Here is a 14,314-nt window from a genome sequence, read left to right on the forward strand (position 1 = left end):
CTTGGGTTTGAATGGGAATATTTTAATAAATCAAACGCAGAAATAAACCTTAGAATGTTCTCTTTAACTACCATTATTCACTCTTCCACATCATCACCAGACAATTGGATACATTTCTGCCAGCAATGAACAAGTTTTCTGAAGCCATCATGGAAGAAGTCGACACTCTGTTTCCACAACTAGTGTCTCACAGTTCTCTCAACATACCCATTATGCACAGATCTTCCAATAGCCAAGCAAAGCAATAATGTGATCCATACATTCTTGTGAAATTCTTGTGAGTGATACAACAATTGTCCTGAATGAATCTGTCAACCTTTTGCTTGTGAAACTTGGTGGTTGCTGTCACAGGACGTCCAACTCTTTGTTTGTTCCCACCCCAACATCTTTAAACTTTCTCACCCAATGATGTGACCCACACGTTCTTGTGAAATGGCAATTATGCTTGAACTTTCCCTCTGAGTGATATGACGATTGTCCTGAATCAATCTGTCAACCATTGCCTGTGAAACTCAGTGGTTGCTGTCACAGGACGTCCAACTCTTTGTTTGTCATGTAAGTCAGATATTTCCATCCCAACATCTTTAAACTTACTCACCCAATGATGTGACCCACACATTCTTGTGAAATGCCAATTATGCTTGAAATTTCTCTCTGAGTGATACGACGATTGTCCTGAATCAATCTGTCAACCATTGCCTGTGAAACTCGGTGGTTGCTGTCACAGGACGTCCAACTCTTTGTTTGTCATGCAAGTCAGATATTTCCATCCCAACATCTTTAAACTTACTCACCCAATGATGCACAGTACTCACATCAACACAATCACTATAAACAGCTTGCATTCTCTGATGAATCTCCTTTGGGGTGACACCTTCTGCTGTCAAGAATTCAATGACTGCATGTTGCTTAAGTCACATTGACTGACCATCTGCACAGGATTCCATACTTTGCACTTTAACAACACAACCATTCAATGGTAAGACTTCCCACCAAAGTGGAACTGTAGAGGAGAGTCTACTGAACAAGCCAGTATCTGCTGCATACAAGTACTGCCATCTCTTGAGGAGTTACGAAGGTGGAGGCATTACTTTTCATTCAACCCTCATAAATGGCAACACCCATTTAATAATTCCTGTTTTGCGATGGGTTACAAATCCAAGGTACAATGGTTAAGAATCATTTTCAAATCAACACAAAAACAGGAGAGAAGGTACCTGACAAATTCCCAAGGTTACAGAAAGTGAAATAGACAGGCTCTCTCATCCCTAGCAAACCCAAGGCGGAACACACACTCATGCATATACATATGCATGGCATTGCTTCTCAGCAAAATTAAAAGCAATCCTAACTATAAAACTGCCATAAAGCCAGCATAAACAAACAGCAGTAAAAACAGAATTGTAAAACATAGACATAAAAAAGTACCATAAAAACCAAATCGGCAGCAGAAGCAAAAGGCTGAACAACAGATATGATCAGAAGCTTGCTTTTTGTTCGCAAAGGGGAGGGAGGAGTTCTGGTCACATTCAGTTCAAGGCTGGACAACATGAGCTGTACATGCAGTTCTAGTGCACAAACAGTACACAGATGCTCATGACATACTGTGCATGGATGGCCTTGAGGTAGTGAGTTAGATCCACATGTGGTACCTTGTTTTGTTTGCAAAGTTGCCATTCAACAGGAAGGTTCTGTGGCATAATTTGCAGAGGGAATACTGTTGGTGTCTTAAATATATGTACATTCCCCCAACAAAACAAGATGGGCAGTATTTCAATAGCTAAAAGAGCCAATGTGATACTAGGGTGCATTGATAGAAGTATATTTTCTAGATCAGTGGTTCCCAACCTGTGGTCCATGGACTACCAGTGGTCTGCAAGAACGTAAATATGATCCACGTACACCGTTGCCTCAAAACCATGTGGCAACGAGAGTGACTGGTCTCACGAAACTATCTTATGTTTTAGGTTTTTCGGGCTATACGGCCATGTTCTAGAAACATTCTCTCCTGACGTTGTGAGGTCTGTTGGAAACTAGGAAAATTGGGTTTATATATCTGTGGTAAGTCCAGGTTGGGAGAAAGAACTCTTGTCTGTTGGAGCTCGGTGTCAATGTTTCGATTGGCCACCTTGATTAGCATTTGATGGCCTGACAGTTTTTAGGTGTGCCTTATACTGCCTGGGGGAATTCTTTGTTGAAAGGTGTTGAGCTGTTTCTGATTGTTTCTTCTCTGGAGTTCCCCTGTGTTTGAGTTTTGTTCTTTATTTACTGTTTTAATACTGGTAGCCAGATGGGGATGTCAGCTACCAGATGGGGATGTCGGCTACCAGTGTTAAGGAGAGCAGATCTGAGTAGAAGTCAGTAAAGCCATTAACCAATTAAAACTAACAAAGCCAGTGGACCTGATGGGATCCCACAAAAGATTACTACTCCCACATCAGCTCTAGATTATTAAATATGGTTTTCTGTGGGTGAGCTGATGGTAACTACTGGATGGGAAATGTTCTATATCAGAAACAAGAGCTGATGTGGTCTATCCAATGCAGTTTTCTGGATCAGCACCCCAAATAACTAAATCGAACCTAAAGTTGACCAAAAACTGATACATAACCCTTTTGGTACTAATGTTGGAGAGTGGTCCCTGGTGAAAGTGGTCCTGTTCAAGTGGTCCCTGGTCAACAAAAGGTGGGGGACCACTGACCTAGATCGAGAGAAGTCATGATCTGGTTTGGTCAGATCTCACCTGGAATAATAGTGTCCAGTTCTGGGCACTGCAATTCAGGAAGGCTATTAACAAGCTAAAACAGGCATAGGCAAACGTTGACCCTCCAGGTGTTTTGAACTACAACTCCCACAATTCCTAACAACCTACCAGATGTTAGAAATTGTGAGAATTGTACAGTGTTCCCTCACTACTTCACGGTTCACTTTTCACGGACTCGCTGTTTTGCGGGTTTTTGTCTGCCAGTTTATGAATGGTTGCCGTTGCCCAGAGCGGCATTCTAATCCTGCCTCCTGGCAATGATGGAGTGTAGAAGGGGGTATTACCCTCCCCTTCACGAGAGAGGCAGCCAATCAAGAGAGATTGCTGCTCACCGGAGCAGCGTACATGGAGCATACAACTCCGCTGTTGTGCCAGCACCACTGGCTGCCGATTAGTTTCCGAGCACAATTCAAAGTACTTGTTTTAACCTTTAAAGCCCTAAATGGTCCTGGTCCAGACTACCTGTCCAAACCTATCTCCTGATATGAACCATCATGAAACTTAAGATCATCTGGAGAGGCCTTGCTCTCGTCCATACCGACATCACAAAAGCATTTGGTGGGGATGAGGGACAGGGCCTTCTCATCAGTAGCCCCTCGCCTGTGGAACACTCTCCCTAGAGACATCAGAATGGCTACCTCCTTCCTGTCTTTTAGAAGAAAAATTAAGACCTGGCTTTGGGACCAAGCATTTGATTAGTAATCAATAAGTGAAAGAGGATTTTAATACTGATGGTACTGATTTGACCTGGACTGAATTTTAGACTGATTTTAATAGGCATGTGTTAATCAATTGTTTTAATTATTGTTAATATCCTTTATATTTTAATGTATTGTTGACTGTTTTATTATGATGTCACCGTATGGTGTATTTTGTGAGGCCGCCTTAAGTCCCCCCCCCCTCCGTGGGGGAGAAGTGAGTGAAGGTACTGCAAGTCCCATTATCCATCGTCCGTCCTGCTCCAAACAGCATTAGGATGTAGAGTGGCTCATGAGGAGTCGGTGTGCCAAGTTTGGTCTTGATCGGTCATTAGATGAGTGTTGCAGCAGTGTTTGGAAGTGAGTGGAGGTTCTTGAAATCCCATCATCCATAGTCTGTCCTGCTCGAAAGAACACCAGGAGTGAGTCATGGGAGGCTCTGTGTGCCAAGTTTGGTCTTGATCAGTCATTGGCGAGGGTCTCAGTGGTCTCAGGAAGTGAGTGAAGTGACTGCAAGTCCCATCATCCTTCTCCAAATTCTTCCAAACCGCACCAGGATGTAGAGTGGGTCATGCGGGTTGTCTGTGTGAATTGTGGTCCTGATCCATCATTGTTGGCAGTTGTATTGGTCTCAGGAAGGGAGTGGAGGTATTGGAAGTACCACCATCAATCATCCATGGTGCAATCCCACAAACGAACATTACATTTTTATTTATATAAATATACAGTACTTGAACAAAGGTCATATTAAGGAGTGAGTAGGCTTGTTTTTGGCTGCTCTAGAAGCAATGGATTCAAATGGCAGGGTACGAAGTTCCACCTAAACATTAGGAACAACTTATTGACAGTAAGAATTGATCAACAATGGGATATGATGCCTAGAATTGCAGTTCGGTCTCCCTCTCTGGAATCCAGGAATGTCTAGATTGTATACTGAATGATGCTGGACTGAATGCAATGTTTGGTCCATCTCATCACTGTAGGATCCCTGCCATTCTGCAATTCCTCATGGAAAGTTTTATCTTATGGCATCCTAGTGTGGGATCCTGGCTTTTCGTTCTTGCCAGCATCAGCTACTCATCTCTAGCGGCTGTAAAGCAACTTCACTAATGTCCCATTTATGGTTGTCTCAACACAATGAAAGAGCCTGTCAAGAATGCTCAAGTCCCTCGGAGAGATCTCACCTCCATCAATAGGATGAGGCATCAAAAGCGATTTTTCCCCAGCATGCATTTCGCGGTGGTGCAAAAATAGCTCTAAAGTATTTTCCCCCCATTGCGTGCAAACACTTTTCTACACACAAAGCAAATGAAGAGCCAGACTGATTGCTTCATAAGACATTAGCAGACAATGCATTTTTTTTCATTTTTTCATCATCTCTGCAACAAGGTGTTTCTGATCACTGTTTTAATCTTTGCGCATTTACAGTGAACATGCGAACAAACACAGATGTTTTCCTCTCTCTCTGAGATTGACAAAAAGGAATGAGAAAGCCTTGCTTTGTCTCTTCAAACAGAACATATTGTGTGTCCATTTAGTTCATGAGAACCAACCAAAAAGTACATTGCCACTCAACCTTTTGATACCACTTGAACAGACACAATTCCATCCTATAACATCTTGTGAAGGGGAGCTTCATGAGGTACTTCTCTGCTGGAGAGCTCTACTCCAGGACTTTAGGAAAATAGGCTACAGCAATGACTCTCAACCTTTGATCCTATGGTTGTATTGGGAACCAATGGAAAAAAGCTCTCAGAAGCTAGGATCCAAAATATCTGGAAAGCCCAAGATTGAGAACCACTCAACCAGGGAATGCTTACATTCCTCAATGAATGAAAGATCTCAATATCTCACAGGATGCAGCCTTCAACTGAGTCTTTTCACTGACTCTCACACCACCATCACTTCCATCTTGACTTGGGCATTATGGTCCTGGCTACTGGTGAATACTTTTTATCTTTGTATTATGATTTTCTAATGCAGGGGTTCTCAACCTTTTTCATGCTGCGACCCCTTAATACAATTCCTTATGTTGTGGTGACCCCCAACCATAAAATTATTTTTCTTCCTACTTCATAACTGTCATTTTGCTACTGTTATCAATCGTAATGTAAATATCTGATATGCAGGAGGTATTTTCATTCATTAGACCAAATTTGGCACAAATACCCGATACTTCCAAATTTGAATACTGGTGGGATGGGGGTTGATTTAGTAATTTGGGAGTTGTGGTTGCTGGGATTTGTAGTTCGCCTGCAATCAAAGAGCATTCTGAACTCTACCAACAATGGAATTGAACCAAACTTGGCACACAGAACACCCATGGCAAACAGAAAATATTGGAAGGGTTTGGTGGGCATTGACCTTGAGTTTTGGAGTTGTAGTTCACCTACATCCAGAAAGCACTGTAGACTCAAACGATGATGGATCTGGACCAAACTTGGCACGAATACTCAACATGCCCAAATGTGAACACTGGTGGAGTTTGGGGAAAATAGTCCTTGACATTTTGGGAGTTGTAGTTGCTGGGATTTGTAGTTCACCTACAATCAAAGAGCATTCTGAACCCCACCGATGACAGAAGTGGTCCAAACTTCCCACATAGAACCTCCATGACCAACAGAAAATACTGTGTTTTCTGGTGGTCTTTAGTGACCCCTCTGACATTCCCTTGTGACCCCTCCAGGAGTCCCGACCCCCTGGTTGAGAACCACTGTTCTAATGTATCTCATTGTTGAATCTTCCAGACATTTAATCCCTTGAGCGCTCCAGCTGGAGATCAGCTGTGACCAGCAGTGCTGTAGAATTTGAAGAGGCATGTATGGAGGGCGAAAGAGAGAAATGTGCCAAGAGGAAGGCACATCAAGCCAACCCCAACTGGGACTGTCTTCCACCTGGAAATCAATGCCCTCACTGCAGGAGAACATGCAGATCAAGAATAGGGCTCCACAGTCACCTACGTACCCATCGCCAGTACCCCAATCTTGGAAGACAATCCTACTCCAATAATGAGTTAGTTCGTTTAAAGGAGCTGTCCCAAGTGCTGAACACATTCACTCTCAAAAAATATTCAGCACATTGGATAGTTCTTTCAAAGGTCACCCTAAAAGTCATCTCCAAATTAAAGCTGAACCATTGAATCGGCGAATCAACACATTTGTAAATCCCACTGATTGAACCAATGGAAGTGCATTAATGTCACTTCAGCCACACACCAATATGTCATATGATGACACTTCCCCAATGATCTTTCTAAATCAGATAAATATAGATTTTTTTTAGTTGAGCATAACACACACCGAAAGTTTCTTTCTGCATATATATTGTTGTACATCAGCCTGAGGTTACTGAGGCTGATGGGTTCATTGCTGATTTAGAAAGGATTGTGGGTTTGCCTGTGGGATTTCCTGGGACGCAAAGTGATAAAGACTCTAGTCAGGGGGATGATGCTTCTCTCTGTGAGAAATCTGACTCGGAAATTGCAGGGCTTCAAGGTCAGTCAGAGGAGCCAGAAACTGCAACATTAGATAAGGAGTCGGGCAGAGAACTAAGTGATTTAGAAAGGACTGTGGGTTTGTCTGTGAGATTTCCTGGGGCACAAAGTGATGAAGATTCTAGTCAGGGGAATGATGCTTCTCTCTATGAGAAATCTGACTCGGAAATTGCAGGGCTTCAAGGTCAGTCAGAGGAGCCAGAAACTGCAACATTAGATAAGGAGTCGGGCGGATAACTAAGTGATTTAGAAAGGACTGTGGGTTTGCCTGTGAGATTTCCTGGGGCACAAAGTGATGAAGATTCTAGTCAGGGGAATGATGCTTCTCTCTATGAGAAATCTGACTCGGAAATTGCAGGGCTTCAAGGTCAGTCAGAGGAGCCAGAAACTGCAACATCAGATAAGGAGTTGGGCAGAGAACTAAGTGATTTAGAAAGGATTGTGGGTTCCTGAGGCACAAAGTGATGAAGATTCTAGTCAGGGGGATGATACTTCTCTCTGTGAGAAATCTGACTCAGAAATTGCAGGGCTTCAAGGTCAGTCAGAGGAGCCAGAAACTGAAACAATAGATAAGGAGTCGGGCAGAGAACTATGTGATTTAGAAAGGATTGTGGGTTTGCCTGTGAGATTTTCTTGGGCACAAAGTGATGAAGATTCTAGTCAGGGGAATGATGCTTCTCTCTGTGAGAAATCTGACTCAGAAATTGCAGGGCTTCAAGGTCAGTCAGAGGAGCCAGAAACTGCAACATTAGCTAAGGAGTCGGGTGGATAATTAAGTGATACAGGAGGCGCCTAAGGAAAAACACCCGGAGCTACAGAAATCAACAAAGGTCTTTGTTTACAGATCAGTGCAGGAAATAGGCATCACAGATCAGAGCAAAGACTCTGGCACAAAGCAGTCAAGGGGGTCCCAGTGGCCTACAGACCTTGGCCTGCACTTAAAAACAATTGGTACTAACAAAATTACCTTCTGTCAGCTACAAAAGGCCACCCTGCTTGGATCTGCACACATCAACATTACACAATCCTAGATACTTGGGACTGAATACAAAAACCAGTATATATTGATCTTGTTTGCTGTGAACTCATCTTGTTATGTATCAAATAATAATAATAATATTGCAGTGTTCCAGTTCAATCTCTCATGGCATTGAGGCTGAATGCAGATAATCATGGAGGACAGGCGGGCAAGAAATAAAAATTAATATTAATAAATATTTATTATTATTATTTAATAATAATACTATTGTTCTTAAAATAATATAATAAAATATATTAAAATGATAATATTGTTATTAATAATAATAATAATAATAATAATAATAATAATGCAGTGTTCCAGTTCAATCTCTCATGGCATTGAGGCTGAATGCAGATAATCATGGAGGACAAGTGGGCAAGAAATAAAAATTAATATTAATAAATATTTATTATTATTATTATTTATTAATAATAATACTATTGTTCTTAAAATAATACTATTGTTCTTAAAATAATAATAATAATAATAATAATAATAATAATAATAATAATATTTCAGTGTTCCAGTTCAATCTCTCATGGCATTGAGGCTGAATACAGATAATCGTGGAGGACAAACAGGCAAGAAATAAAAATTTATATTAATAAAAATATTAAAATAATAAAATAATAAAATTATGCGGGAAAGTTGTGGAGAGAACAATGGGCACACACTGAAGACTGGTGCCTGCAACACTAGAGGGGAAATGCCAGTCAAATAATAGACCAGGGATGTAATTCTCCATGGATTTTATTCTTACGTTAAGAACAAGAAAGTTTAGTAATGTTAGGTTCTTTTTTTGGGCTATAGGGCCATGTTCCAGAGGCATTTCTCCTGACGTTTCGCCTGCATCTATGGCAAGCATCCTCAGAGGTAGTGAGTAATGTTCTTCCTTCTGTGGGGAAGTCACCAAAGCCTATTTGTATTTCAGAACAGAATTTGTACAAAATTTTCACTTCACTCTTATCAGCAACAGAAAATAATGTTTCTGGGCAGAAATGCTATTTTTCATGCAGGAAAAGCTGTTTCCAGCAAGAAAATCATGTTTTCTGCAGAAAACCATCTGCCAATGTTGTGCCGAATGTATCTATTTTCAATCCAAGATTCCTCTCGCTGGGATTTTTGACAGTTCTTTTCCAATTTTGTGACATGTTTTGAATATTTTTTTCATCCCTACTGTAGCTTCGAGTGTTTTACTCCTTCTGTGATGCTAGAATAAAAGGAAGCAAAAGGCAAGTAAAGCAAGAAAATAGCAGTCACTGAACCGCCAATGTCCTACCTGTATATTTTATATCTGGTTGTAAATCCTTGACGATGTCTTTCCACAAAGGATAAGTAGCTCCGTGAGTGGTGGAAAGGCCCTCTGTCTGAAATAAGCCAATCAAATTCCTTGGAGACATGTTGGTTGGTCACAGCGGGTTCCTGGGAGGAGGGCTGTATTGTGATATGGTCCCATATAAAGAGGAAGTAGAGGAACTCAATAAGCCTCCAGTTCATGCTTTTCTGTCTGCCTTTTTCTTCTCATTCTTGCTCCATTCTGTGGAGTCCTGTGCAGGAAGGGAAGGGGGAGGGAAAGGGAAGAAGAGAAGGGAGGAAGAAAACAAGGCAAACAAGGATGATTTCAATGGTTCAACAAGAACAACGAGGACAGGAGAGATAGTTTAATAGCAGAAGAAGCCCTCCAAATAGAATCCCATCTGATACTCTGTTCCAAGAATTATTACTAACGTTCTTTCTGTTGAGTAGCCCACTTGATCCATATCCTACAACTCTCCTGATTTAGAATCATAGAATCATAGAATCAAAGAGTTGGAAGAGACCTCATGGGCCATCCAGTCCAACCCCCTGCCAAGAAGCAGGAATATTGCATTCAAATCACCCCTGACAGATGGCCATTCAGCCTCTGTTTAAAAGCTTCCAAAGAAGGAGCCTCCATCACACTCCGGGGCAAAGAGTTCCACTGCTGAACGGCTCTCACAGTCAGGAAATTCTTCCTCATGTTCAGATGGAATCTCCTCTCTTGTAGTTTGAAGCCGTTGTTCCGTGTCCTAGTTTCCATGGAAGCAGAAAACAAGCTTGCTCCCTCCTCCCTGTGACTTCCTCTCACATATTTATACATGGCTATCATATCTCCTCTCAGCCTTCTCTTCTTCAGGCTAAACATGCCCAGCTCCTTAAGCCGCTCCTCATAGGGCTTGTTCTCCAGACCCTTTATCATTTTAGTCGCTCTCCTCTGGACACAGTCCAGCTTGTCAATATCTCTCTTGAACTGTGGTGCCCAGAATTGGACACAATATTCCAGGTGTGGTCTAACCAAAGCAGAATAGAGGGGTAGCATTACTTCCCTAGATCTAGACACTATGCTCCTATTGATGCAGGCCAAAATCCCATTGGCTTTTTTTGCCGCCACATCACATTGTTGGCTCATGTTTAACTTGTTGTCCACGAGGACTCCAAGATCTTTTTCACATGTACTGGTCTCAAGCCAGGCATCCCCCATTCTGTATCTTTGCATTTCGTTTTTCCTGCCTAAGTGGAGTATCTTGCATTTGTCACTGTTGAACTTCATTTTGTTAGCTTTGGCCCAAGCCAACTGTCCCAAATGACTGCCCTGAGTCCCTTCGAGGAGAAAGGGCTTGTTATAAAATTATTATTATTATTATTATTATTATTATTATTATTATTATTATTATTCTGACACAAAAACACAGTATGACACAGTAAATGAGATATATATATATTGGATTTTGTATTGCAAAATCACAAGTCGAACACTAATAATAAGATTATTATTATTATTATTAATCCTCTTTCATTCCCACTTTCCCAGATTTTTTTCAAAAATCTTGTGTATCCCCTCTACTCCCATTCCTTCCCATTTGTCCTCAGCATACATCTGTCAAGTATTATGTTCTGGTGGTGATGGAAAGGTTAATGTAAATATTAGTTCTAAAGGGTTGAGTAATCTGTAAGTAAGAGTTCATGGGTGAAAGCAATTAAGGGTGGAGGCATACAAGAGATGGGTTGCAGCTGGGTGTTTCTGGATATAAGGAGCGAGCCTTGGTACTGATCTTTGGGAGAAAAGTATTGTTTTGTTTTGGTAGTAGATGCTGCTGGTTTCCCCCCAGGTTTGTGGATTTTTGGTATCCCGACCTGTTTCTTGAACCCTTGGAACCCTGGAATCTCTGGACTGGCTTTTGACTACGGTATAGACTCTTGATCCCTGGACTTTGCTCATAGAACTCTTGGTGTTTGACCACTGGACTGGACCTTTTGACCATGGTGTTGTTTTGAATCTGCAACAGTGTTTGCTGTCAGTTTTTGTTTATTCTGTGGCTGAGTGTTTTACATTTTATATCATTTATATATATATTTATATATTTTATATCATGTTTTAAATTTATATTTATATAATTTATATCATGTTTTATATTTTGGACTATTAAAACAGCCAGGAAGTAAGTGCTGTTTAAATTAAACTGCTTGATACAAACTGGGTGGTTGTTTGGTTCACCTCTGCCAGAATAACAGCAGAGGTGAACCAGAATAACAGCAGAGGTGAACAGAGGTGACAGCATCGGTCAACAAACTGAATTATTATTATTATTATTATTATTATTAATTTACTTTGAGTCCCACAGATGGAACTCAAAGCGGCGAACAAATAAAAAAGGACAACTGCGTAATACAAAAAACCATCATCCCACCCGCACAACACATCTATATAAATACAAATGTAATGTTCATTTGTGGGATAAACATAACTCAAAAACCACTGGATGAATTGACACCAAATTTGGACACAAGACACCTAACAACCCAATGTATGTCCTTCACTCAAAAAATGGTTTTGTCATTTGGGAGTTGTAGTTGCTGGGATTTATAGTTCACCTACAATCAAAGAGCATTCTGAACCCCACCAACGATGGAATTGAACCAAACTTGGCATACAGTTCTCCCACGACCAACAGAAAACTAAACCCTTCCAGTATTTTCTGTTGGTCATGGGAGTTCTGTGTGCCAAGTTTGGTTCAATTACATCATTGGTGGAGTTCAGAATGCTCTTTGATTGTAGGTGAACTATAAATCCCAGCAATTACAACTCTCAAATGGAATGATCTAGTTTCCCCAAACTCCACCGGTGTTCACATTTGGGCATATTGAGTACTTGTGCCAAGTTTGGGCCAGATCCATCATTGTTTGAGCCCACATTATTCTGGATGTAGGTGAACTACAACTCCAAAACTCAAGCTCAATGCCCACCAAACCCTTCTAGTGTTTTCTGTTGGTCATTGGAGTTCTGTGTGCCAATTTTGGTTCAATTCTATCATTGATTGAGTTCAGAATGCTCTTTGGTTGTTGTGGTCTCTGGATGTATCTGCACTACAACTCCAAAACTCAAGGTCAATGCCCACCAAACCTTTCCAGTATTTTCTGTTGGTCATGGGAGTTCTGTGTGCCATGTTTGGTTCAATTCCATCATTAGTCGACTTCAGAATGCTCTTTGATTGTAGGTGAACTATAAATTACAGCAACTACAACTCACAAATGACAAAATCACACACACACACACACACACACCCAAACCCCACCAGTATTCAAATTTGGGTATATTGGGTATCCGTGCCAAATTTGGTCCAGTGCATGAAAATCTATCCTGCATAGCAAATATTTACATTATGATTCATAACAGTAGCAAAATTACAGTTATGAAGTAGCAACATACATACATTTATGGTTGGGGGTTACCACACCATGAAGAACTGTATTAAGGGGTCACAGTATTAGGAAGGTTGAGAAACACTGCTGTACAGCCATGTTCCAGAAACATTCTCTCCTGACATTTCGCCTGCATCTATGACAGCCAACCTCAGAGGTTGTGAGGTCTGACAACCACTGAGGATGCCTGTCATAGACCTCACAACCTCTGAGAATGCTTGCCATAGATGCAGGTGAAATGTCAGGATAGAATGCTTCTAGAACATGATCATATAGCCCAAAAAACCTACGACAACCCAATTCTCTTTAACTTCGTCTAGCATGACATGAAGTTACAAATTTTTGACCAGCCAAAGGTTATAATCTACTGCTTTAGTTCTTCTCTCACCCCTTTTCTCTTTTATTTTCCTTGTTCTCCCCATTTCCATACTGCATTGCGACCCCAACTCCACCCTCATTGAACATGCTACCCTATGGCACACATAGATACAACGCACACTATTTCAACAACGTATGATGGCCTCTCTCCGGAGTTCACTACCCAAGCTAGCCGGCCAAACGAGAAAGCATATCAAGAATAAAGAACATAATAGCTCATGTCGACTCGGGTGGAAGGAAACGGCATGTTTGCGTTGATGGAAACGGGCCTGCGGTTTAATGAAATGAAAATCAAATGGCCATTCGAAAGGCTGATGGATCATGAAAATGGACATAAAGATCGATAAAAGAGGCAGAAAGGAAAACATGAACCAAATTAGAGAATTAAGGGCTCCGGGAATACAGTCCATCTGTGGAGGCAGAGACAAATCACAGGATATATGACTATTGAGGGAGAAAGCCAACGAAAGGCATGCTGCTGCCTCTGACTAAGGACATGATGGTGCCCTCAAAGTACAAAAGGTAATGTTGGTGACTCAGAAGATTTCTCCACTGTACATAGAACAGAATCCTTGTTTAGAGCGAAGAGAACTGTCCTGAAGAACCATACAATATTTGGACTTCAACCAACCAAATGCTAGCCTAGACTTCCTTTCTTGTTCTTGTGATTTTATATTGTTGATATATCATTTATAATGTACTATTTTGTATATTATTTTTATTTTTTATTTTATTTTATTGCTGTGTTTTATTGTATATTGATGTATTGTATTGTGGGCTTGGCCTTGTGTAAGCTGCCCTGAGTCCCCTTGGGAAGATGGTGGTGGGGTATAAATAAAGTCATTATTATTATTATTATTATTATTATTATTATTATTAGATGTCCCCTGCCGTGCGTTGCTGTGGCCCACATGGGGATTCTGTTTGGAGGTTTGGCCCAATTCTATCGTTGGTGCAGTTCAGAATGTTCTGTGATTGTAGGTGAACTATGAATCCCAACAACTACACTCCCAAATGCCAAGATTCTATTTTCCCCAAACTACACCACATTTGGGCATATTGAGTATTTGTGTAGAGTTTGGTCCAGATCCATCATTATTTGAGTCCACACTGATCCCTGGATGTAGGTGAACTACAACTCCAAAACCAAAGGACACTGCCCACCAAACCCAGTATTTTCTGTTGGTCATGGGAGAACTGTGTGCCAAGTTTTGTTCAATTCCATCGTTGGTTGGGTTCAG

The 14,314-nt window shown here is 41.0% G+C and overlaps 1 protein-coding gene across 3 annotated transcripts in view; it reads right to left on the reverse strand.

The window, feature by feature from the left end:
• Positions 1-14,314, reverse strand: part of BRINP1 (BMP/retinoic acid inducible neural specific 1) — a 186,133-nt gene that overhangs the window by 119,473 nt on the left and 52,346 nt on the right. For 2 of the 3 annotated variants that reach the window (XM_067471890.1, XM_067471891.1), the window contains exon 2: positions 9,256-9,523. In XM_067471890.1, coding sequence (XP_067327991.1) covers positions 9,256-9,473 — 218 coding nt within the window. In that variant the 5' untranslated portion in view covers positions 9,474-9,523. The remainder of the gene's footprint in view (positions 1-9,255; positions 9,524-14,314) is intronic. The other variant, XM_067471892.1, reaches the window with a different exon arrangement.

Source organism: Anolis sagrei, chromosome 11 (genome assembly GCF_037176765.1).
Source record: "Anolis sagrei isolate rAnoSag1 chromosome 11, rAnoSag1.mat, whole genome shotgun sequence".
NCBI lineage: Eukaryota > Metazoa > Chordata > Lepidosauria > Squamata > Dactyloidae > Anolis > Anolis sagrei.